Source organism: Hirundo rustica, chromosome Z (assembly GCF_015227805.2).
Source record: "Hirundo rustica isolate bHirRus1 chromosome Z, bHirRus1.pri.v3, whole genome shotgun sequence".
Taxonomy (NCBI): domain Eukaryota; kingdom Metazoa; phylum Chordata; class Aves; order Passeriformes; family Hirundinidae; genus Hirundo; species Hirundo rustica.
Window position 1 is genome coordinate 16,660,728 of NC_053488.1, and position 25,770 is coordinate 16,686,497.

Sequence of the window (25,770 nt, forward strand, 5' to 3'; positions counted from 1 at the left end):
CCATGATGGAAGTAGCATTAGAAACCCAGGCAGAGGTTGGCAAAATATAGTACAAAGTAGTTCTTCTTACCCTTGCAAGCAAACCATGTTAAAATGTTTTCATGGTGATTACTGTGATCTTGCCTGGTTTCTCAGATTGTCCCTTCTGTCTGCAGGACAGTCTCAATAAAGCAGCACAGTCCAGACTCCCAATGCTGTATTCCCAGGCACAGGACTAGGGTCCAAGTTACCTGTATGTGCAGTTCCAGTGGCCAATCCAGAATTCACCTGGTGATGGAGAAAAGATGCAGGAGGAGGAGAGGGGGCTATCACTTCTGGGAAGTTATGGGGCAAGAAGGAAGCAAACATTTACTTTCCTTGTTGTTTCACACATTGTAACCAATGTCTCCAAAGCAGAATGAGATACAAGTAAAAGAGTGCAATTTCTTGGAGTATATCAGCATATATGTATGTATGTATGTATGTATGTATATGCATGTATGTATGTTGTATACATGTACATGTATGTCAATTTTTAAAGTCATGCAAGTGTTCTCAGGACTTGTTCAGTATCTGGATTTTTGCTTTACCTGAGGTAGTGTCTACCTCTCTTACCATGCCTTTAGATTGTGGACTCCTGCGTGTGAATATGTGACTAAGCTCTGTGACCTTCAGCTGGGGTCCAGGACACAGAGCTGGTGATGAACACTGGAACAACAACTGGAAAGTAACTCAGTTACCTGTGGGGACACCTGGACACTCGGCAGTCTATAATCTCTCTGTTTCTTACAGTTTTTGTTTTGTTTTCCTGTGTAGTGTTTTTACAAAGCTGATATCACCCAAGTAGTTTGCATGCTAAAGGGAACGGGACTGTTATGTCTGAATTATATTGCATTTGGCAGCACCTTTTGACTTCCTGAGATGTTCTGTGGCTTTGAGGAGAACAGCACTCAGCCATCTAAAAAAGAAGGCAAAACACAATACTGAGGTGCATGACTAGTGTGCATGACTAGGCTTTGCTGTTCCTTGAAGTGGCGGTGCAACTAGCTGACGATTCATAGGGCTTCCCCCCTTGACTGATTGATTTATAAGGCCAAAAAAGACAGGGTGAAGAGACCAAATGAGATTGCAAGAGCATCTGCATTGAATTCCTGTGTATCAGAGGTCATGAACTTTGTCCTACCTGTTCTCTACATCATCTAAGAAACCTGCTTGTTTCATCTATGTTATCTGCTGTCAGTCACTATAGAGCTTTCATTGATAAGTATGTCTTTAAAGAAATTGTGTGGCACTGCATGTGACCTTTCAGCAATAGTCACAAAGGGATGACATCTCCTAAATACAGAAAGATAACAGGTGAAGCTTTTAATGACACCTAAAGTACTAGTAAAACATTTCACTTCCAACAGCTGTTGGATAACTCCTAGCACAGAGACAAGAGATCCATGAAGGAAGATGAGGAGAGCAAAACATGCTAAAACATATAAACTGTTGCTTCTATTTGTTTGTGGTTTTTTTCTGATACTTGCAGATCTTCAGAGTATGATTGCTGCTGTTGTGAGCATATTGGTCAGTGGTGTTCCATTCTAGGTGCTGTTTACAAGGCTGTGTTTGCCAAGGTGTGGCCAGAGCTGACCGGGAAGCAAGGGAAGGCACAGCAAAGTTCAGCTATACTTGTCAGCTTTGTGAATGATATATTTAAGCTTAGCCACCAAAACCAGTAGATTTACTATGCCTCTGAATAAATCTTCAAGAGACTGAAGAAACAATTCTGAACTAAAATGCATTCTCCCTTAGGGACTTCTTTCAACACCAAGCCAAATTACTTTTTAAATGGGGGGATGAGCCCTCCAGGGAAGCCATAAATATGTCCATAGTGAGCTGCAGTGGGTTAAATATTCTCAATTGCCCTATTACAGGAATCCAGTAAAGAAAACAGTAGACAGTTCTTCCTAGTGAAAAGTACGAGCGGGTGTTTTCTAGCAATCTAAGTGATACTGCACAATTTATTCTTTAATATCTAGTTTGTGAAAACGTAGTGTCTCAGTGGTTGAAACTGGCCACTTCTATTCTTTGAGTCATGGCTGGTGTAGACATTTTAAGTGTCTCAATAATTTCTTATGGAATAGTGGAATGCTTTGGAAAGGATCTTAAAGATCATTTGTTCCAACCCCTTTGCCAAGGTCAGGTATGTATTTCCTAGACCAGATTACAAATGCTATCCTAGCACTTGGCCTTGAACACTTTCAAGGATGGGGTATCCACAGTTTCCTTGGTCAGCCTGATCCAGTGCCTCACTGCCCTCTGAGAAACACTGCCCTCTTATTGACATCTAATCTAAATTTCTCCTCTTTTAGCTTTAAACTGTTCCTCATTGTCCTTTGGCTGTCCATGTGAAAACTTGCTCTCTGTCTTCTAAATAAGACCCCTTTATGTACTGGAAGGATGTTATTCAGCACCTTCCTTTTCTCCAAGTTTAACAACCCCAGCTTTCTCAGCCTGTCTTCAGAAGAGAAGTGCTCCAGCCATTTCATCATTTTCATGATCAAAGGCTCTGCTCTGGACTAAATCCAGCAGGTCCCTGTCCTTCCTGTGCTGGGACCCCAGCTCTGGATGCAGTGCTCCAGGTAGGTCTCAGCAGAGCAGAGCAGAGCAGAGCAGAGCAGAGCAGCAGAATCCCTTCCTTCCCGTGCTGCCCACGGGGCTCAGGATACGTTTGGCTCTCTGGGCTGGGTCATGTCCAGCCTCTCACCCAACAGCACCCCAAGTCCTTCTGGGCAGGGCTGCTCTGGGTCTGTTCATGCCCAGCCTGTGCTGGTAACCAGGTGTTGTCCCTACCCAGGTGCAGCACCAGCACTTGGCCTTGTTAAACCTCATCAAATTCCCAGAGGTTGCATCTCGAGCTTGTCCAGGTCCCTCTGGATGGCATCCCATCCTTAAGGAGGTCTTCCCTGTTCTGTAGCAGACTAGCTTTCTCTATGCTTTCTTTTGCTGCTGATATATCAGGAGAACCTGTCTTTTGCCTTTCCTGTTCCTTGCAGGTTTCCCTTCTCAGCTGCACCCTTCCTAACCCCCTCTGTGCTTTTGTCCTTTGTTCCTCCCTGGCAACCTGTCCTTGCTAAAACCTTATCTAAGGCTTTTTATGTTTTATGCCACTCAGAAGTTACCCCTTCAGCCAAATTTGCTTCCTACCTTCCCTCCTTGTTTCTTTGCACTCTGTTCATATGCTTTAGAGAAGTTGCTTTTCAAGTTCAGCCCTTTCTTCTGAGTCTCTTGGCATTTAAGGTAATTGAGTTCTTCCAGGCTACCACTTACCAATTTCCTGAACGAGCCAAGACAGTTGCTCTGAAATCCAGGATCTGTGTTCTGCTTTTTGCCTTCATTACTTTCCTGAGCATTTCAAATTCTTATTCCTCCTCATAGTCACTCAGTCTAAGGCTGTCATCAGCCTTTATGTCCTTATCCATTTCTTCCTTAATTCATACAACATCCAGCAGTGCAACTTCACTACTTAAAGGAGTACCTGCAGAAAAAAAAGTCTCTGATGCTCTCCAGATTTCCTGCACTCTACTGTTCTGCTCTGCCAGCAAATGTCTCAAAATTCCCTCATGAAAACAGGTCATTATGAAATTTCTTCCTGTTGTTTAAAGTCTTCATCCACTTTTTCTTCTTACTGGGCAGTCTGTAGTATGTGCACACCATGTTAACTGATATTTTGCTACTGCCATCATGCTGATCCATGAGCCTTCATCCTTGACTTCTTGGATCAGTGATATGTTGGGTTGCTGAAACAGTGGGAAAACAGTGTGCAATATTTTAAGAAAAAATTAGACTCTTACTAAACTAGTGAGAAAATATGTTTTCACATGGGAGGAGTATCATCTTTTGCTCCCTGAATGACTTGGGATAAGCCATTTCCCCTCCTTGCTTCTCCAGGTCTCAGACTGTGAAGTCTCTGTGGTACAGACCTACCATAACAGAGATAGAAGATTGTATTCCTAAATACAGCTTTTCATACTCTCTTCATGGAAGCTGAAGTTTGGTGATACAGAGGACTTGCAAGAACGCTTTCCTGTGAGAACGTAGGAGGGGAATATCCTCATTCACAAAAGAAATATTTGCTCTGCTAAGTGTAAGGATTTTGAATTTCTGTGAGTTACACAAGTAAGCTGTCTGGGACAACAGCACAGGATTAAGGAAAAAAGAAATGTAGATGAGTGCATGATGGAAATAAATATTTAATTGACCTGTTCAAATTATACATGTGGAGAGACAAAATATTTGCTGTATTTTTTGTTCAGGAGGGATCTTTACATACTTTCGAAGAGCTGACCTCTGCTTCATTTCATGTCAACCAAGTTAAGCCTTATTTCCTTTTGGTATTATGCTGTATGGCTTCCTTGTTTGAATTACAAAAAATGGAAATTCTCAGAGCGCTGTTCAGTTTTCTCATTACCATCCACATAGGAATACCTATTTTTAGGCCCAAATATGTGCACAAAGACTTTAAGGAGGAAAAAATACTTTTCTGACCTATCCTACTTGCAATGTTCAGGTGTTTCTAACTGTGGTGTTTACACACCTCCACCCCCACACACATCCTTCTATGTTTTTTCATTATCAGTAGCTAAAAGTTACCTTTTGACAGGTTGTTCTCCTTAGTTTTCTGCTGTGAGAATTGTACTGCCTTTCTTGACTAAAGTAGTTTCAAGAAGTAGTTTAAACCAGTATGTGCCTACTGGCAGTGCTGGGGTCAAGTTTAGCTACTACCTTTTCTGCAACTTCAGGTTGCCTGTGTCTGCAGATAAGAAGATAAAAGATAAATGGTTTAATTAGTCTTAATATAATTTTGAGCCTACTGCTCTAATCAGTTGATCATGTTCATACAGGTACTTAATCTAGTATAAGCCCCTACAAAAATAAAATGGAATTCAATGGACAAGGTGGGGGGGGGGCGGGGGGGCGGTGCAAAATCCATCCCTTCCTGATATCAGTAGCTCTGCCTTAAACAAGACTCGATTTACTTTGATTTCTAGATTAGTTCAGGTTACACTGAGCAGAACATTTAATGCTTCTCATTGATTTTCCCTGTAATACTGTTGAGACACAGGTTACTGCTCTAATAATTTGTTTTATCATTAGAATTCTGTATGCAGATCTAGTCCCCAAGGATATCAATGTGTAACCAGATACTACATGATCTAATCAGGTTCTGCAAGAAATATATTATCACTTCAACACTTAGCAGTAGAAAGCTTCATCAAAACAGAAAGATTATCTAATATTTAAAGCAAAATGCAGTACAAAGAGCCAACTACAAGAAGCAGGCATGTACAAAATTAAAAGATATTTCTCAGATTAAACAAAGCCAAATACAAGCCTGAGACTAAGATGATTTGTCATTACTCCATCTATTGTTAAAGAAGAAAATGCTATAGCTGCTGCTTCAGTTTATAGGGTTTATTCCAGTTCAGGTAAAGTAGCATTGCTCTCAGAAATTACTGACTAGCAGAATTTCATTGATGTGATACTTACTTGCTACAGCATGCATGCTTTGGAAAGTAATTTTGAAAAGCACTTGCAAAGGCATTGGTGACAGGCAAGACTAGTGCTCTGAATTCATTTTGATGTAGGATTTGGATCTCTGAGTGCCTAGTACTGCAGTCGATTTCCAGCATACAAGTCCTGCTGACCTTGAAGGACTTTTGCAACCAGTGTGTCTCAGGCTGAGCAGCAGACTTGCTTGCTGCTGCGAGCCTGACCAGAAGCATCTACGGCTGGAATAGCAGGAGTGTGGCTCTGCTAGCAGCTGGACAGTGTTTCTGTGTAAACTGCCAGGTGCAAACACCAGGTGTTCAGAAGGGTAATGGTTGACAAAGGTGATAAGGATCTCCTAGGGTCTGCTTATCTCTCCATAAAACTGTTTTCATGTCAATGTCTGAATGCTGAGCACTGTTAATTGTGGCTTTTGTTTTGAGATTGTGGAATTTTACAAATAGACATACCTTGAGACAGAGAATTTTATATAGCAATGTGCCATATATATCTGTATTCAAATTTGTTTTGTAGAAAATGGTAACTCATTTACACAGGCATGTTAAGCTTTATGCCCCATTCCTGGGAAGAGCATGCAGGAGAGTTTCTGAATTTTATCAGTGGAATTCAGTGCTATTCTTGGCTCTATCTCTTGTACTTATTTAACAAAGGAAAATAAAGAATTTTAGAAGTAAATTTAAGAAGGAAAACAGCATTCAGTAACCTTGTGGTTGACCAGATGAGACTTGAAATAAAGATCAGAAAAATTATGTTCCTTGACATTTTTCCAACTCCTGTTTTTTCTGGCTATAAAGATGTGTGTGGAAGAATATTGGTTTGGTTTGTTTTTTTCCCTTTTGGTTCTACAAACTAGACAGTGGAGGATTCAGTGTGCAGGGCCAAACTCTCATCCTTGGCTCAAGGGATTTATTGTGTGACTAGCTTTGCTACCAGAATTGCTTTGATGTTCAGAGACCCCTGGGTTCATTGAGCCTAAAAGCATAAGCAAGAGCCAGAAGAGGGTGACTGAGCATCCAGAGAAGCACTGAAACAGACTTTCTTTCAACTTCCTGCAAGGTGTTGTTGGGGCAAATGCTGCCAGACAAATGTACTGTTGTTGAGCAAAAGGGCAGGGGAGGTGGTTGGTGGGTGTTGGTATATGTCAGAAAATTATTTTCATTGAGAAAAACTAAAGGCTTTTAATAGATGAGTATACGATACTGATAAGTTTTCTCCCTTGTGTTTTTAGGGTCTCATGACTCTTTTAGCTTCTACATTGATGAAGCCTCTCCAGTTGGACCTGAACAGCCGGAGACGGTCCAGAATTTTGTGTCAGTTTTTGGGACTGTGGCTAAAAAGCTGATGAGAAAGTGGTTGGCTACACAGACCATGAACTTCACCAGCCAGCTGGGGGCAGGTATACGGTATTTCGATCTCAGAATTTCCACCAAGCCCAGAGACCCAGACAATGAACTCTACTTCGCTCATGGTTTATTCAGTGCCAAAGTCAAGGAAGGTCTGGAGGAGATCAATGCATTTCTCACTGAGCACCCAAAAGAAGTGGTCTTCTTGGACTTCAATCATTTCTACGGGATGCAGAAATGCCATCATGAAAAGCTTGTCCAGATGCTCAAAGACACATACGGAAACAAAATGTGTCCTGCTATATTTGCCCACGAAGTCAGCCTCCAGTACCTGTGGGAGAAAAAACACCAAGTGCTAGTGTTCTACCACAGTCCAGTGGCTGTCGAGGTAGCCTTTCTGTGGCCAGGCCAGATGATGCCAGCTCCCTGGGCAAACACAACAGATACAGAGAAGTTGATTCAGTTCCTGCAGGCATCAATAACTGAAAGAAGAAAGAAAGGCTCTTTTTTCATATCTCAAGTAGTGCTGACACCAAAGGCTAGTACGGTGGTGAAAGGGGTTGCAAGTGGTCTCAGAGAAACAATCACAGAAAGGTGAGTTTGTGGCTGGTAAGGTGTGGTGACTGTGCTGAATATGTGTTGGTAGTGCTGTTTTTCCAATTCCTTTTAAAGACACTCTAGCAGATACATTTCTTCCATGCTGCTGTGGGCTACTCAGAACTTGGGATAATCCTAAAATCTTTAAAGAGAAACACATTGCAGGACAAGCTTTTGCATCTTGAAAGAAAATCTGCCACTTAAGCATAATGAGATGTTAGAGGATTGGCTTTACCATCTCTTTTTTCTGCATGCAGGTTTTGCTAATTTGTTTTGTTTTCCAAATGTGGTTTCTTACCATAAACACTGGATATCGTGTCTAGGATTTCCTTACTGGGAAATCTTATCTATATGGTCTAGATGAATCTATCTGTATGATCTGGATAATTTAGGTTTTTATTTGTGTATCGGACTTCAGATATTGGATTTAAAAAAAAAAAAAAAATCTTGTCTCATTAGCAAAGCCTGATGCTTCAGAATTTGCCTTTACACACCTCAAAGATGCACGGTTTCTGTGTTTCTATACCATCACACATTGTATCAAAGACAGCACGACACCATTAGAGAGAATTTGACTCTTCAAAGTCTACTCATTTATCATACAGAAAGGAGATGCCAGACCATTGTATAGGTTCTGTACATGGAATATTTTTTGACAGGCCATTAGTTGTTATATTACAAAAGATGCCACCTGTGCAAGATGTGATTATTTATACCATTCTGACTTGCATAAATCACAGCCAATTTTGAGCTTAAAGGCATATATGTGCGATTATGTTCTTTAAACTTGGTAGGAAAACTGAAATTTAATGCCAAGACGCAAGAACTATTTTCTTTTTCTCCTTAAAAATAAAGAAGGGTTGCAGAGTATGAAAAAATTTACAATGGGGTTCAGTGGCCTGCTAATGTTTTGCTCTCTGCACTTATGTGCTTGTGACAGGAAGGTCTGTTGGGAGCATATCCCCTTCTATGAGATGAAAGATGCAGTGTCTGCAAAGAAAACATGCCTCATATTTGTGAAAGGTTGAGCTGGTTTTACGGCTGCTTTCCAAAGCAGCTGTTAACTTGAAAAAATAGGCAAAAACTTTACCCAACATGGTAAAACACTGCCATGGAAGGTTTTATAAGCAGTGGAATGTAATTTAGAAGTGCTTGTGGGACTGCACTTGCAGCTGGTGGTATGTCCTTTGTCTATGTTTTATGGGCTACATCAGACTGGGGAGTCTCCCTCTCTCCTGAGTCTGAAGAGCAATTCTCTATGCTAAAACACTGCTTTGTTGATGGATTTTACCAGTAAACACCTTGTTGTTACGGGATTTTTTTCCCTCTGGTAAACATCTTCCTGAGTGTTCTTTAGGACATGAAGTAGCACAGTCAGGAAACTAACAGGTTGTTCTTAAAGCTTGTTATATCAATAAAATAGCCATCAAACCTCATTTTCTTCATCTTTGGCTTATAATGTGCTTTTTAGAAGCTGTTTGTAAAACAAAGGCTTGAAATACATGCTGAGTATGTTGGACTGAGCTTTGAATGTCCACAACCATTGAAATCTTAGTATGCCTTTCCCAACAGCAAATTTTGAAATTGTAACCAACTTCAGAAATCAATAAATAATTGGGCTGAAAAAACTAGAAATGTTGTTTTGCCAGATTTCAACTGAGATTTTTTTCACTACCAACATGATCCCCAAGTGTTTAGTCACATCTGCTACATGAAAAGGTGTTTCCTTTTTTTGCATAATTCTTATAGCCATTATGAGAGAAATAGATCTTCAAAATAATCTCCAAGGCTAATATTTAGTCTTCCAAGTGTGCCATCTAATCTTGAATTTTTATTTTTAATACAAAAATGCACTGTAGAAAGAAACAGGCTTGGAATTTATGATAATGTAGATAGAAACTCAGCCTGTATTTTGAATTAACTGCTCTAAAAGTAAACATCAAATATATGCAGAACTACTCCTCATTTTACGATGATTCTGTTAAAAATAAATAAGCAAGCAATTAAAAGATGAAGTACAATTTACACAGTAGAATTTGCACAGTTGTCTTCAATCTCATTGCCTTAATATTTCAGTAGCTTAAAAATATGTAATCCATACAAAATGTGTACATTCCAGCTGTGCTGTGTTTGCCACTTTGAACCATCAGTCAGTAAAAGTATTATTTTGTCATTTTCAGAATAAATACCCAGATCAAATCCCATCTTTGTGCCCAAGTAGAAAACATATGTGATTTTGCTGCCAGTTACTTCGTAGGGATATTTTTTACTGTTTTCTCCTTATTAAGAAATGCTGGTGAAGAGCCTTACATTAAGAACGCAGTTATCTTGCTTTTGGAAGCAGTTTTGTAACCATACTTGGATAGAGTCTTCCCTCCCATTGAACTTTAAAATATCTGAATGGAAATGAATAAGGTTGAATTTTTCAAATAATTCTGGTGTGGGGGGTTGTTATTTGGTTTGGTTTGGTTTGGTTTTTTTTTTTTTTCTCCCCAAAAATTAAGTGTTTCATTTAAGAAATGTTCCTTTGGCATTTTCAAATAAAACCTTTAGCAATTTCTTTTGTTTTGTTCTCCACCTGTACAGTGGTCTTTTATATATTGACTTAGTTTTGAAAACAGGGCAAAGCTTAGATCCTCTCAGAGTCAATAAAACATACCAGGTTTTGATTTCTGAAGTTGTTTGTTAGTCATGAAATTGTTTCTGATTTGAAGAGCCGTGGGTACCTTAGAGGAAGAGCATGGTTTCCCTTAGTCACAGCATCCATTGGACTAGGAAGTCTGTGCGCAGACTCTATGCAGCAATCCCATAGAGACTCCACTCTGCTATTTTGCAGCTTATGTTGTGGAAGAACACAGTGAAATATTCCTCTGTAGCCAAGTTGGTTGGCTTAATGGCATTTCACCATTTTTGCCTGTGGTGATGGAGGTCCACATGCACACTGCAGTAGAGCAGCCTTCCAGGGCAATATATTTCAGAAAGAGAAGCGATGTTATTCCTTAACCTGTTCTCTAGAGCGCAGATATGCAAGCTGTGAGGCCCAAAATAACCTCAGTTGAGGAAAAAAAACCCAAACCAAACCAAACCAACCAACCAAGCAAGCAAACAAACAAAAAAACCCAAAAACAAATGAACAAACAAAACCCCAAACACCCCCCCCCCCCCAAATAATGAAACAAACTAACAAACAAAACCCCACCAAACATTTTCATGCTCCTAAGACTCAATTCAATTAAGATAAACCAGGAGTTTTCTACTGATAATATTTGCTCCCAGGCTTTGCTGTCATCACAGGTGGTACGGTAATTAGAAAGAAGGAGAAACTAAAAGTTACAAAGCTTTCTGTCCTGCACAAATATGAGAGGGCAAAGCCATTTCTTCTGAGATCTTCCTAGGACCTAGTTCAGTGTAACAAACCTTGGTAACACAGATTTCACTTTCACTACTTGAAAGAGGAGAATCTCTTGCATGTGTGCACATTATGTTTCTTGGATTTGATGAAAATCTTTGAGGACTATCAATGTGTTTCCAGGCTTAACATTCTGTCACACACACAGTTTAGATGCCAAGAAATTCTGTTTGATTAGCAAACAGTATATGCCAAATGAATTACATTTGCTGTGCTCACTGAATTAACTTCACAGTGAGGCAGCTGCCTTCAGTATATCTGAAAGGTGGTTGTGAGACACCCTTTTGATTAGTGTCGAGCTGTTCCTAGTAATCTAGTTTCCTTTCTGATTTGCAATGAAATTACTAATTTTATCTATGACACTTGAGACAAGCATGATACTCTTTGTTGTCGCTGTCATTTATTAATATAGCAGAAGAATAGATCTACTTCAGTGGATGCAAAACTCCTGGGGTACTTTTAAAGTTTTCAAAAAATAGAAAGTAAACACGTACGCCGCCAATTGTCACTTGATTTCCAAATTAATCTCCAAGGATAATGTTCCCTGTGGCTCTCATATGACTAAATCCTTGCCTACCATGCTAAAGCTTCCTCCTTAGCAACGAAACGAAAAAAAAAAAAAAAAAAAAAAAAAAAAAAAAAAAAAAAAAAAAAAAAAAATCCTGCACATGAGAATGATCCTTTGAAGTAGAGGCAAAGCATCCAATCCACACTATTAACAGAAGGGGCAGTAAGTAGGCCACAGAAACTGTCAGGAGAAAATCCATCTCTGGGTACAGTCATGAACTAAGCAGAGTCAGATTTAGCTAGAGAATAGATAGATATTGTATGAAAAATGATCCCTGAAGCTGCAAGAAGTGGGATTTTTTGAGTCAGTTACTGATGGTGCCACACCTCCATCAGCTGAATTTTTGAATTTCTATGTGGCAGGAAGAGTGGGAATTGATCATATTTTAATCCACACTTCATACTGATTGATGCCATTCTTGAACTATTTTATATGAAAAAGAAAAACAACAGAAATGGTGACTGTATTTTCCTAAATTTCTGCATCCTTTCTGATTGTAGCCTTGATGTCGGTCTGCATTGTAGGCTGCAGGAGAGAAGCAGGCTCCAGTGAGCTGGTTCTGATTTTAGGACTTGAGAAGCTGATGTGTCAGCTCTTTAGCTGCTGAGAAGTTAGGGGAGACTCAAGTCTCTCACCAATGTGTGTGGTACAAGCGCACCTGACCACACCATGTTTAACTTGGAACACAGCTGTATCGTTTGTTTGTTTGTTTGTGGATTTTTTTTTGTTTTGTTTTGTTTTGTTTTTTGTTATTTCCTGACCACAGAAGGCACAGAATGGCATTCTGGTATATTAGTAGGGCTATTCAAAAAAAGTCTGGGCAATCCAGACAAATCCTTAGCATTTCTGTTCTTCCTCAAACTATCCTTAATTATTTTTCCATTTGTTCTACACAAGAGGCAATCTCTGTGTTTGCACACAGAGCAGCATAGGGAGATTTCATTGGAAGAATCTATCTACCATGTCAACAGACCTGCACAATGAAATCCCCAATGGGCTGTGTATCTGTAGTGGCATTTCATCATCAGACCATCTACCTGCATGAGCATTTTAGTATAGCATTCCCATAGGAAGGGCTGTGTGGTTGTGTGATGCCTTTGGTCAGGAAATTGGAACAGTATTAAATTGTCACAAAATACAGGAGCAGAGATTTTTAGTAACTTTGCTAAAGTATTTATCTACATACCCACTAGTAGCCTGTGGGATTTGGTGGAGGAAGAAGATTGGTGATCACCACGGTGACCTCCATGATCAGTGGCTTGGCTTTGGGGTGTTTGTTTGGGGTAGTTGTCCTGATGTTTTCTTGTGGCAGGTGTGGGTGTCTCACCGTTTTTCCCTCTGTTTGGTGTGATTTTGAGTTTTATCTTGTTGGGCATCAAAACACCTTTTTAGAGTTACCGTGTGTGCTGTGTGACTACTTGTAAATATACTTCATGTTTTCCTGTGTTGCAGTCTGGACACAGTGTGACCCTACACAATAGAGACAGCAGCAAGTGTTTTTCATCACAAAAAAGGAAAGGTTCATTCCTTCAGCTCCACTGCTGTAATCTATCTCTATCATCTATTTGTCTGAAAGATTTCACACTTCAATCTTTACAGCTGCTGTAGTGAAATTGCAAATGTCTCATTAAGTCGCTTGGGTTTTCTTTGATCTTTCTGTGTTACTCAGCTCACTAAGGAAACTCAAAACCTAATAGATGCTAACAAGTGCTGACCCCAGGGAAAACGCATTTGCTAATGTTGGGCCTGGGTCTGTGTAGCTGCTCTTACCTCATTGTGAAGGAAATGGTTCCTTGATGGGTTGATCCTTCTGCTCTTCATTTATAAGGTACAAAATGAGCACAGAGATTTACACAATGTGGTGTTCAAATTGGTAATAATTTTCTCTAAAGCAAAGATGTTTCACACAAACACAAGCAAATACAAACTCAAGTAGATATGGCAACGTCCATGTCTGTGTGTTGAATTAGCTCTTGCATGCTGCAAACCATTGGTTTCAGGACTATGTAAGTAGATCCATAAGCACATCCTTGTCAAAGTTTAAGCAGGGAATTGGACAGTTCTGCATGAACTAACATGCTCAAAAATTTGCATTTTTAATCTTTTGTAGCTTCTCCATGGTTCTAGAGGGGTAGGATGTGAATAGAAATGTCAAAACAAAATCCTGTCAACTCTTTAAAACCATGTTGAACATGCTGTATAATTTCTGATGGGTTTGAGCAATTCTCAGCAGCCTCTAAAACTTTAGAGGGCTTTTAAATGTAATCTGGAGAGAATGCATCCAACACTGTCCCTGAAGAAGTTACCTGCATATCCCCAGCTTCTACAGTGGGTATCTCCACTTGGCTGGTAGGAACGATTTAAGACAGGAAGGGATGTTAAAGAAGCCTTAGGGACAGAAATCCCTTAAATCCATTTTCAGAAGATACACCAAGCCTGTAATTAATTTAGTTAAATGCTTCCCTGTGCTTACAAACAAGTAGCCTTTGTGGGCTGAATGAGCAGTTGGCCATGCAGGCTACAGCCAGAGTTATGTTGGATAAAACATGCAGAGGAAGCAGTAGGGATTCTGGCACACTTCTTCTACAATTGTACAAAAGAGATCACTGCAACAGGGGTCTGGAAGTAGTTAAAGCAGCCAGGCCAAAGGTCTTGTTGATGTACCACCTTCTGTATGATGCAGAATCTGCATAAACTATAAAAATGCCTGTGCTTTTCTTCTGTTAAAGCAGAGTTTATACAGTTTTTGCCCTAGGAATTTAGTAATGGGTTGCAATGCAATTTTTGCCTAAGGTGCTACTGTCACTGTGAAAGATGCTGGTTTCATGAATACACATCTTGCAAATATCCAGCCTTCTTTTATTGATCTTTTCTTTACAACTTTATTTTTAGGCAAATGTTTAATAATTATATTTTATAATTATATTTTTCTCCAGGACTAATTTTTTTTTTTTTTTTTTTTTTTTTTAAACTGGGAGGGGAGGGCTAGTTCTAATATACAAACTTGATATAGTCAAAGATTATAATAAGAATTTGACTGTAATTGTAATGATATAATTGCATGTATTGTCCTGGGCTCTACAGTTGCCCTAGAGAGCACAGCCTTTTATATTAAAATGTCTTTCAGTATTTATTTCAGACACTAAGAAAAATAATAAAAGCCATATCTATAAGATGCTGAATGATCATACAGTGGGATTTGACCTTTGGCAATATTTTAATACTGTAGCTGTTGATCTGAGGGTTTTTGTAGCTAAGCAACTGTCATCCAGAATGTATTATATCATAAAAGAGTATTAAGATATGAAGGAGACTAAGTAGTTAGAGTGAAATAGAAGCCATGGTGAGATGCAGGCACTTTCCTATTGAACATTCTTGTTTTCAGAGCTGTAGCATGAAGGATGAATCTCGCCATGATTTGTTCCATGGTGGGGTATTGAAACCTGCACTCTCAGTTCTGTGAGCAGGCACTGTTGTATAGTAAATCAAGTATGAAATTAGATCTTTGGTAACAGACACAATAATTTTGCTGCTAGACAGCAAAGAGGGACTGCCATGGATCTTTATTCCCTTCTTACTTGGATTTAGAATCAAAGACTCAATAAGCTTGGAAGAGATCTCCAAGATCATTGACTCCAGCCTTTGAGTGAATACCATCATACCAAGTAAACTGTACCACAAAGTGCCATGTCCAGTACTTTCCTGGACACTTCCAGGGATGGTGATTCCAGCATCTCCTTGAGCAGCCAGTTTCCAAACCTTAACCACCCTTTTGGTGAAGAAATTCTTCCTGATGTCCAACCTAGATCTCCTGTAGTGCACCTTGGGGCCATTTTTTCATGTCCTGTCACTGGTTGCCTGGCAGAGCAGGTCAACCCCACCGTGTTACAGCCTGTACAGACTTGTAGAGACCAAAAATTTGACTGTTGAGCCTCTTTTTCTGCAGGCAAAATAACCCCACACCCTCACCCACTCCTCATTTGACTTACTCTCTAGACCCTTTCTCAGCTCTGATGCCCTTCTCTGGACTCACTCCACCACTTCCATGTCTTTTTTAGAATGAGGGGCCCAAAGCTGGGCACAGGATTCAAGCAACCTCACCTGTGCCCAGTACAGGGGGACAATCCCTGCCCTGCTCCTGCTGGCCACACCATTGCTGATCCAGGCCAGGATGCCATTGGCCTTCTTGGCCCCCTGGGCACACCCCGGCTCACGTTCAGCTGCTGGCACCAGCACTTTCCAGCCACTCTGTCCCATCCTGTGGCACTGCCTGGGGCTGTTGTGACCCAAGAACAGGACTCAGCACTTGGCCTAGCTGAACCTCACACCATTGGCCTCAGCCCATGGATCCAGCCTGTCCAGATCCCTCTGCAGAGACTTCCTGCCCTCCAGAAGAACACTCCAACCCAACTTCTTTACATACTCTGATGTCTGAAGCTGTCTTTGATTTTCCAGTGAGACCTGTTCAAATTACAGCTCTGAGGCAAGGCTATAATCCCAAATGATTCCTGCAGGTATGGTAGTGCACTGTGATGCTTGAATAATGCAGAAGAGGTAATTTTATCCAGTGTGTTCAATGCTCTCTCCCAAGGTTTGAGTGGATATTGAAAAAAATCTTTCCTCCTTGTGGGTGGGCTTTTTTCTCAGAGCTAGGTTCATTACAATTTGTCTTGGATTTGCATGTCTTACCAGAGAAAGGCAACTAGAGGGCTATCTCCCTGTTCCCTGGTTTTGGCTGAGGAAAATGCTGAAATAGTGAGGACTTGGATCCTCACAACTTTTCATACTCTCTCAACTGACCTGTCCAGCTGTATGGGTCTTGTGCCAACCACCCCATGTCAGAAGGAGGATCTACCTCTGCTAAATAAACACTGTTGTCACATTGTTCCTTAGCCACCTTTCTTCACCTCTCTCCTCCTACATGCTCTTTTTACTTAGATTTGCTTTTTTCCTCTAAACTATTGCAAGTAGTCAGCCCAGCAAGCTTCATTTCTACTTTAGCCACATGTGAGGCACTGGTTAGAGTTTGGGTAATTAAGGCGAAAATATAAATCTGAAGCCAGAGGGTTACCAGCCTTTAAAGATGGTAAAGATTTAAGAAAGGATGTTTTCTACCCAGGGATAGTGTTTCAGGCTGTTGTCAGGTGCCAGGTGGGTTGTCCTGAAGCTCATTGCTGGAATGTCACAAAGGTACTTGTGTGTTGTCTAAGACTGTAGCATTGTGTGGCAACAGTGACTATCATGTCCAGGGAAGTTACAACCACTGTCAGGGAAACAGATGAGACAAGTCTTTGTTGGTAAACTCGAGAATCCATTTATTACCCCCTACCCCAGGCCGAGGAAGGCGTGAGAGCGAAGAGGGGTGAAGACAAAGAGAGTGAGCAGGGGCAGGGTTGTGGGTTTTATCGGGTATTCTAGGGAAGGAGTCTTAGGGTTTAGGTCAAGGGAGGAGATCAGATTTCAGCCTCCTCAAAACAGGACTCCGCACAACTCCGTTTATAAATTGGTTAAAAGGTGTGTTGAATAACTTATAATAAGGGGATTCTCGGGAATATGAGTTATTGGTTTGCAAAACTAAAATGAACATTATCAAGCTGAATTTACAAGTAACAGAAAAGCATTTGAGACTTAATTACAGAGGATAAAGTAACAGAACTGATGATACTGAATTAAATGAATACGTTTTTACTTAATGAGCTAATAGTTCAATCTCGTTTGGCTTTTGCTCTTCCTACCAGAAGGGGTGCAGTTGTTTCATCTCTTCTTTATGAAGGACACAGTTCTTACTGTTTGGTCTCAGCTTTGGTGCTGGTGTTGTGGGTGTTATTATTGTAGGTGATGATGACTGTGAAGCGAGGAATGGTGAAAGCAGCAGTGCTAGAGCTGTCAGCAGCACACAGCAGGGTCCGGCCTTCTCTCGGGGCTGTGCAGCTCTGCCACACCTCCTACACACCTCCTCTGCCACGCCGGCTGCAGGGCACAGCAGGGCCTGGCACTCTCGGGCAGCCCCACCTCACCTCCTCTGCTGGGGACAGCTGCAGGGCACAGCAGGGCCTGGCACTCTCGGGCCAGCCCCACCTCACCTCCTCTGCTGGGGACAGCTGCAGGGCACAGCAGGGCCTGGCACTCTCGGGCCAGCCCCACCTCACCTCCTCTGCTGGGGACAGCTGCAGGACACAGCAGGGCCTGGCACTCTCGGGCAGCCCCACCTCACCTCCTCTGCTGGGGACAGCTGCAGGGCACAGCAGGGCCTGGCACTCTCGGGCAGCCCCACCTCACCTCCACTGCTGGAGACAGCTGCAGGGGACAGCAGGGCCTGGCACTCTCGGGCAGCCCCACCTCACCTCCTCTGCTGGGGACAGCTGCAGGACACAGCAGGGCCTGGCACTCTCTGGCAGCCCCACCTCACCTCCACTGCTGGGGACAGCTGCAGGGCACAGCAGGGCCTGGCACTCCCGGGCCAGCCCCACCTCACCTCCACTGCTGTGCGGGCCTGGGGCAGGACAGCTGCAGGACACAGCAGGGCCTGGCACTCCCGGGCCAGCCCCACCTCACCTCCTCTGCTGTGCGGGCCTGGGGCAGGACAACTGCAGGGGACAGCAAGAAGGGGTAGGTAGGCAGGGGAAAGGCAGGCACAGGACCGGAAGAGAAAGACTTTGGTGGGGGGAAAGAGGGGATCTCAGAATCCCGTGGTAAGCGCCATTTTTTAGAAAGAGTGCCTGGGATGGCACAGCCACTGCAGAGAACAGAGGATATGGAAAGACGAAGGGGTGAAGGAGGACACAGGACAGCGGGAGGATGGTAGTGCACCTGTATCACTTCTGGATGGTTTCTGACCTTGTCCTGCCTTCAGGGAAAGGGGGATAGGGGTGGAGAGGGGCACAGGATGACGGAGAAATGTAGCAACTCTGTGCCATCCTGGCAGTTTTCACTCCTTGCTGCCCTCTTAGGAACAAAGGGTGAGGAAAGATCTAGGCAGCTTCACAGAAACTGAAAAACTTGAAAGTTCACAGGAGGGAGGACCACTGATCTAGGGCACTGACACTGCATGCAAATCGCTCATAATCAACCATAAGTAGCCACCAGGACTTTATCTTCCATAAGTTGCAGCAAACGTGTCAGGAGAATTGGTAAGAGTCCTCAGCATGGTCCTTTTTGCAGGCAGATTAGCTGCTTGTAGCTCTTAACTCCTTCCCAGTGAGAATGAAAAGACTTGTGATGGTAGATGTTAGTTCATCACTCAGTCCCAGAGAGCCAGTCTCCTTCTTGGGAGTTTCCCTCCCTGTAAGTGTTTTACCCCCGTGTTTTTATGGGGGTCCCGCAGGGGTGACTGACAGGGTGCCGGTCCTGTTGCCCTCACTGGTTGCACGCATCCTCCACCATTTGTTGTGTCGTGTGGCAACAGTGATAATCATGTCCAGGGAGGAGGTTAAAACCACTGGCAGGGGAGACAGACGAGACAAGTCTTTGTTGATAAGCTTGAGAATCCATCTATTCTCTTGAGAATCCACTACCCCAGGCTGGGGAGGGGGTGAAGATGAAGAGAGATGAAGATGAAGAGAGATGAAGATGAAGAGACTGAGAAGGGGCAGGGTCCTGGGTTTTATAGGGTATTCTAGGGGAGGAGACATAGGGTTTAGGTCAAGGGAGGAGATCAGATTTCAGCCTCCTCAAAACAGGACTCCACACAAGACTGGTGCTGTTTCCATGTAGGGTAGGAGCACATGGCATGGGGAGTGTCTGTGCCCAGTTTGGTCCATCTGTTAAGCAGCCTTCTGCTAAAGGTAAAGGATAGGACTCAGCTGAAAGAGGTGAGCAAGCTCACTGCTGTGGCACTGCAAACAAGAGCCATGCTCTTGCCCTTTTTTCACACCAGGCACAGCGAGTTCTTCTGAGCCTGTTGCTAATTGCAGTTCAGAACATTTGGCTGATAATGATCTGTCTTGCCTAGTGGCATTTGCTGCTGTCTTCCTCCCCCCATCAGACAGTGTTTCACTGCTGTTGGTGTCTGGCTGTGCTAGAACAGGAGAGATATAAATCCAGCTGAATGGTTTTCTCTTGGTGGAAAGCACCCTCATTTGAGCTCTGCAGTCTGAGGAACATTCATGGAGGTATTAATCCATATGATGAACACCTGGTTTGTTTCTTTTGTTTTTTTTCTTCTAAGCTATTTCTCCTAAGAAATACATGTCGACTGTCTGAAAAGTACTTTTCAGCTCTGTAAGGACATTGCTTTGTCCTTTAGTAGCTGGAATTATAAGTATCCAAAAGAGATCTACAAAGATGCTAAAGAGTTTAGAGGAGATACTGTATGAAGACTGGCTGAATTCACTTCGCTTGTTCAGCCTGGAGGAGTCTCAGAGGAGACCTCATAGCAGACTGGAGCTTTATCACAAGGGGAAATAGAGAGGCTGCACTGATCTCTCTGTTCACCAGTGACAGGACCATGGGAATGGCATGAAGCCATGTCAGGGGAGGTTTAGGTTGGATATCAGGACAAGGTTCTTCACCTGGAGGGTAGTCAGGCACTGGAACAGCTTCCCAGGGAACTGATCACAGCACCACATGTGACAGAGTCCAAGAAGAGTTTGGACAATGCTCTCAGGCACATGGTGTGACTCTTGGCATTGTCTTGTGCAGAGCTGGATTTAGATGATTCTTGTGGGTTCTTTCCAAGTCAATATATTGTATGACTCTATGAAATAATGCATTGGGTGGACTGACATCCAGGATCAGTTACTGTAATTCCCTCTCAGTAACTTTCTGGATTCCTATTGTTATGGACAATCAATAACCAATTTAATATAAAGTAATTTTATTTTGCCATTTTAAAAATAACAATGTGAAATAGACACAATAAAAGAGACAACCTCGATCCCGGGTTATCGAAGTTGGGTTAATGTAGAGACGGTCACAATTGAACCCAGTCTTCCCCTGTTCACTATCACCTAGACTCAGTGGGTAGGTTTTATACAGTTTTTCTCCCCCGAGGCAGTTTTATTGTTAGTTTGTATCTGAAATACATATTCATGTGTTTTCTTTCTCTGGCCACTTGGCTCTGAATGCTTCTTCCCGGCAGAATCAGGCACTCGAATGGGGTTCTGAGAAGTCGGCATTGGGATGCTGATAGCGACATCTCTGGGTCTTCCTCTGCTAGACTGGTATCATGTATTAATCACCGGAGAAGGCAGATAGCTCTTCCTTAACGGATGGGACATCTCCTGTTTGGCCATTCCTTTTGATTGTTAATTTGGACTTCGCCCTGCCATTGTCTGGAATCTCTATGATTGCAAATTAGTCTCGGCAAGCAGAAAAGTTTCCATAATTTTGTGGAAACCTTCTGCTTGTAATACAGTTTATAGTTTATAACATATAAAACACATATTTATCTCGAAACATATATCACACTATCCTGCCAACAGCCAGTACTGACCGTGCCAGCTGCCCAGCTCTTCTGAGAAGAGAGGGTGTATCTCTGGAGATACAGACTCACGTCTGCTTGTTGAAGTGTTGTGTGTTTTTCTCCCGGCCACTCTTTGTGAACTCATGTTGTCTCTTAAATAACATCTCTGTTGATGCACATTATGCCAGTGCACTGGGTCACACTGATAGAGATTGTGTTGTCTAGCAGATCTAGCCCGGTCTGTGCTGAGGCAGAGGTGTACAAGGTGTGTCTGCCTGGTCTTTGATGCAAGACAGAGGCTTAGCCAAGACTGACCACCATCAGCCTCTAGTGTGAGAGGTTTATTGGAGGAAGAGGGCTGCAGCAGCTATGTGGTGAATGTGCAGTTTGGTCTGTATTCTGCAAGAGGCATGTGAGCCACTGCAGGGACTCTCAGGTACCATGTATGGTTGAGGTGGCAGGTCTGCTTTTCCTTGTGCTGATGAAGCAGCATGACTCAATGCTGTGATGATGGAGAAGGCAGTGATTTCTCTCGGCAGCCTTTCTTCCTGGATATCTCAAGAGAACTGATATTAAAGCAGGGAGGAAAACCACTATAAGAAGCAGATCAGATTAGTGTTCTTTTTAGGAACTTGGTAGTATGTAAGTGTATGGGACCTGAGGAGATGCATCCTAAAGTCTTGAGGGAATTGGCTGTTGGAATTGCCAAGCTTCTTTACATGGTGTTTGAAAATTGCTGGCTGTCAGGTGAAGTCCCAAGTGACTGGAAAAAGGGAAATGTTGCACCATTTTTGAGAAGGTTAGAACGGAGGACCTTGGGAACCCTGACCTGTCAGCCTCTCATCTGTGCCAGGGAAGATGATAACAGAGTTCCTCATGAAAGTTACACTAAGTCACAAGGAGAACAGGGAGGTGATTCAAGGCAGTCATCACAGCTTTACTGAGGGCAAGTATTGCCTGGCAAACATAGTAGTCTTCTATGATGGAGTGACCACATCAGTAGACAGGGAATGTCATCTGTATGGGCTTGTGTAAAGCCTTTGACATGGTCCCCCAAAACATCATTCTCTCTAAATCAATGAGAGATGGATTTGATGAGTAGACTTTGGTGAATGAGGAATATCTGGATAGATATCCAGAGTGTTGTGGTTAACAGCTCAGAGTCCTCCTGATGGACATCAATGAATGATAAGTTCTGTCCCTCAGGTGGCTTTTAAAGATCCATGTCAACCCAAACAGTTCAGTTATTCCATGACCTCTTTGCTAAAGTATTTCTCAGCAAAGTACCTCTTTTGTCTTCTCTCTGTGGGGATTTTACTTTATTGCTGATGCATCATCTCTTGTCCCCTGGTAAATTTTTACAGGATATATAATATATTTTTTAGTCTACCTTTTCCCTGATGGTTGGCAACCATGGTTCATTGCTGTGGAGTTCTCATTAAATAAAATATGGGATCAATTCAAAAGTTATCAGTATTACTGGAAACATGACACTTCTCACTTCTGCCTATTATTAGTGCTGATCAGAACCAGTAAGAGTGCTCCAAGTCACCGAGTAAATGTTTGTTTTTAAAGCTAATTTGAGATCACATCAGTGGTATATTGTTTAATATTTTATTTCCTTTGTTAAGAATTTGGTCTAAAGTTGTTGGTTTTTCAGATGTGACATCAGGGGCAGGTCTCTGTAAATTTTTTCAACCCAGAGATTACAAATCCATTTGTTCTGTTTCCCATCAATGCTGCTTTTTATTGAAAACTGCAGGTGTTTTAAAGTCTACGCACCTTTTTTTTTTTTTTTTTTTTCCCCCATTTCTTTGCCAGGAACGTTCCTTTCAGTGTTTTTCCCCAGGGAAAAGTCTATTTTAGCAAAATACTTTATGTCAAAACATTTTGGTTTTTACTCCTATTAATTCTGTCTTGTCTTTAGATTTATGTTACACTCTTAATTGAAATATTTGATGTTGTTTCTGTATTTCTATATTCAACTTTTCATGTTTTTATTCAGAAATAGGTCTTGGACTTTATTTTGTGGAAAGGCAAACATTTTGGTTTTGCTTTCTAATATGAAACAAAATCACATTTTGAAATACTGTAATTTATTGGAACAGCAGTTCTTGGTTTCAGAATCTTGGTTTCACATCTATTTAGTACCACAGTGGATATCTAGCACTGAAGCATCCAGCCTTCGCTTGCCCCTTGGTATCACAGTTGATCAAGTAAGTGACAGTCTTTTTCTCTCATTCTCAATTCCCATTTTAACTTTGCTCATGACTATTTGAACCTACAGTTTTATCTGCTGTCTATAAGGTGAATACCACCAGCCAAGCAAAGCAGCAGTATTATTAACAGTAATAATATGCACAATAATCAGTGCTGTAGAAGGATGGAGTTTTTCAGAGAGACTCTATTGTCTAAGTAGTACTGTGTCACACTTCAGGGTCCTTTACTTTTTTGAAGAAAAAATAAATTAGGATCTGTCCCTAATTATTCTTTGAGAAAGCTCAACTGCTTTATCTTGGCTGAAAGTTTGTCTCCGTTTGAAAGACAGGTATCTGCTAGGGAGGGGCAAGGCCTCTCTAGGAATGGAGGACTTAAATCCCCTCCCTCAAAGTTACTATAATTTAGAAAATTAAAAGGGTTTTTAGGCAGAGATATGGGGGAAGGATTAACAGTTCTTTACTAGTAAGTATAACAAGGCAAACAAACAACAACTACAGCATTAATAATAAACAGAACCAGGAACCTCGGGAGGCTTTGTTTCACAAAGCCCAGAGCTGTCTGATCCCTTGGGACTCTGAAAGCACCAAGCTGAAGCGGTGGAAGCTCCTGGGCTGGTGGCTGGGATGGCAGGATGTCCTGGCAGGCAGGAGGGTGTCCCCGCAGGTAGGGCGGTGTGAGGCCACAGCGTAGCACCAAGAGCAGTGCTGGAGAAGCCGCAACTCCCGGGCAGGGCTGGCCCAGCTCCAGCAGGGCAGGTGAAGGGTCTCAGAATTCCTGGGCACACAAGCAGATGATGGTAGATTTCCCAGGACCAGACTTTCTGTTGACAGTGGACTTCTCCTGCAGCAAGCATCAGCCTGGCCTCCTCTCTCGGATGCCCAGAGCAAGAAAAAGTCAAGCTGCCCCCAGCTCTATCTTTTTCCTGCCTCAAAACTCTTGTGATCTTCCTTCTCCTGACTTTCAGCCACCTCCTTTGTATCGGTCAAGCACTATCTAAGCACCAGTACTTAGTCTTCTAGCAACTTATGGGGAAAAATTCTATAAGAAAGAAAGAAAGAAAAAAAAAAAAAGAAACAAACTTAACTCCCAGCAAAGTTAAATGACCAAACTGCCTTCTCTAAAATTATTTGAACTCAAGGCAGACAGCATATTGTCAGATGGAGTCTAGAGGTAGTGATTCAGGACTATGCAATGTGGAAGAGTTTGACTCAGCTTTTTGACTGACCCAAATTTTGCTGTCCATCACTTTATGCTTTCATTGATAGTATCATCATGACTTTTCAAGACTGTTGGCTATAAGGTTAAGTTAAAAGAAAAGATGAGTATTATTGTTTGATTACTAAATGGGCCAGTAGTGAATGTCTAAAAGGGTGGCTCAGAGGTCAGCAGAACTATCCAACAGAATGAAAGAAGCAGATATTATTTCCCCCAGTGCTTCCCCAAAGCCTTCTCTTTTCTAGGCAGAATAGCCCCAGCTCTCTCATACTGTATTCATTGAGGTGCTTTAACTCTCTGATCATCTTTGGGGCCTCCTTTGGATCCGCTCCAACAGGTCTTTTCTGTGCTGAGGACCTGAGAGCTGGACGCAGTGCTCCAGGTGAGGTGTCATGAGGGCTTTGGGGCAGTACTACCTCCCTTGACCTACTTGTCACACTTGGTATGGCCCGGTGCAGCTGTAAAATAATGCATAATGCAGTGTTAATTAGTATATTAACACCTGAAAAGGAGTTTGGAAATCAGAAATTAAGTCTAATTAGCATTGGACTTGTTAGACTTACCAGACTGTAGAAATAGCAGCTTTCCTGAAAGACCATGGTCATCTTTAATTTTGCCACTAAGAACCTTGAATTCTGCTGTAAAGAATAAGGGAGTTACAACAGAAAGTAAGAGTCTGTCATAGTAAATGAGGAAGGCTGCGGGGTAACATGTAGCAAGACCTGCATGCCTGCAGAAGCAGTGAGAAGAAATTCAGTGGTATACAATGTAAGGTCATAATGATGAGATCCTGCTCTCATAAGGCAGGATCTCATCAGCTGGGATTGCCAGGCAAGGTAGCTGCTGTGGTGTCACCCGTGGTTGGCTAAATCTCGGCCCTCAAGGGAAATTGTGTAGAAGAAAGGGTAGTATCCTCGTGTAATGCACCTAGACATTTACAGCATGCTCAGAAGATTCTGATAGTACCATCTGAGGTATGGTAGTATATCTTTTTGGATGTTCAATGCAGTTTTGGTCATCCATGTTCTGAGTAGCTAACACTGGCACAGCTATAGAGAGGGGCTTCTAACTAGGATAAACAGGGAGTGAATTGCTGAAGACATTGAGACACAGTGAATCCTGAGAGGTTCTGTGATTACCTACTCTCTGTAAATATCATGGGAATAAATACCAGTGAGGGAAAACAGTTCAGGACAAGGGCCAGCATTCTTACAAGAGCAACAAGTATACACTGAGTAAATAAATTTAAACTGGAAATGAGAGAAGGGCTCCCTACATTGAAGTTGTCTAGCTGGAAAAGTAGAAGTGAGAAAAGTGACTGCTTTTAAGATGAGCTCCATCAGCTTTTGAAAGAGGAGCAGAGATCACTAGTTACCAAGTTTCTCCCAGTCCCCATTCTACAGGAGAATGTCATGGCTGCTAACCTGCCTTACCAAAGGCAGCTATGCATAGTCTTGTCCATGGCACTTGCTTTGTCACT

The 25,770-nt window shown here is 42.2% G+C and overlaps 1 protein-coding gene across 1 annotated transcript in view; it reads left to right on the plus strand.

Annotated features, from left to right (window-relative positions):
• Positions 1-25,770, plus strand: part of PLCXD3 (phosphatidylinositol specific phospholipase C X domain containing 3) — a 95,806-nt gene that overhangs the window by 51,278 nt on the left and 18,758 nt on the right. The window contains exon 2 of the mRNA XM_040090410.2: positions 6,764-7,472. Coding sequence (XP_039946344.1) covers positions 6,764-7,472 — 709 coding nt within the window. The remainder of the gene's footprint in view (positions 1-6,763; positions 7,473-25,770) is intronic.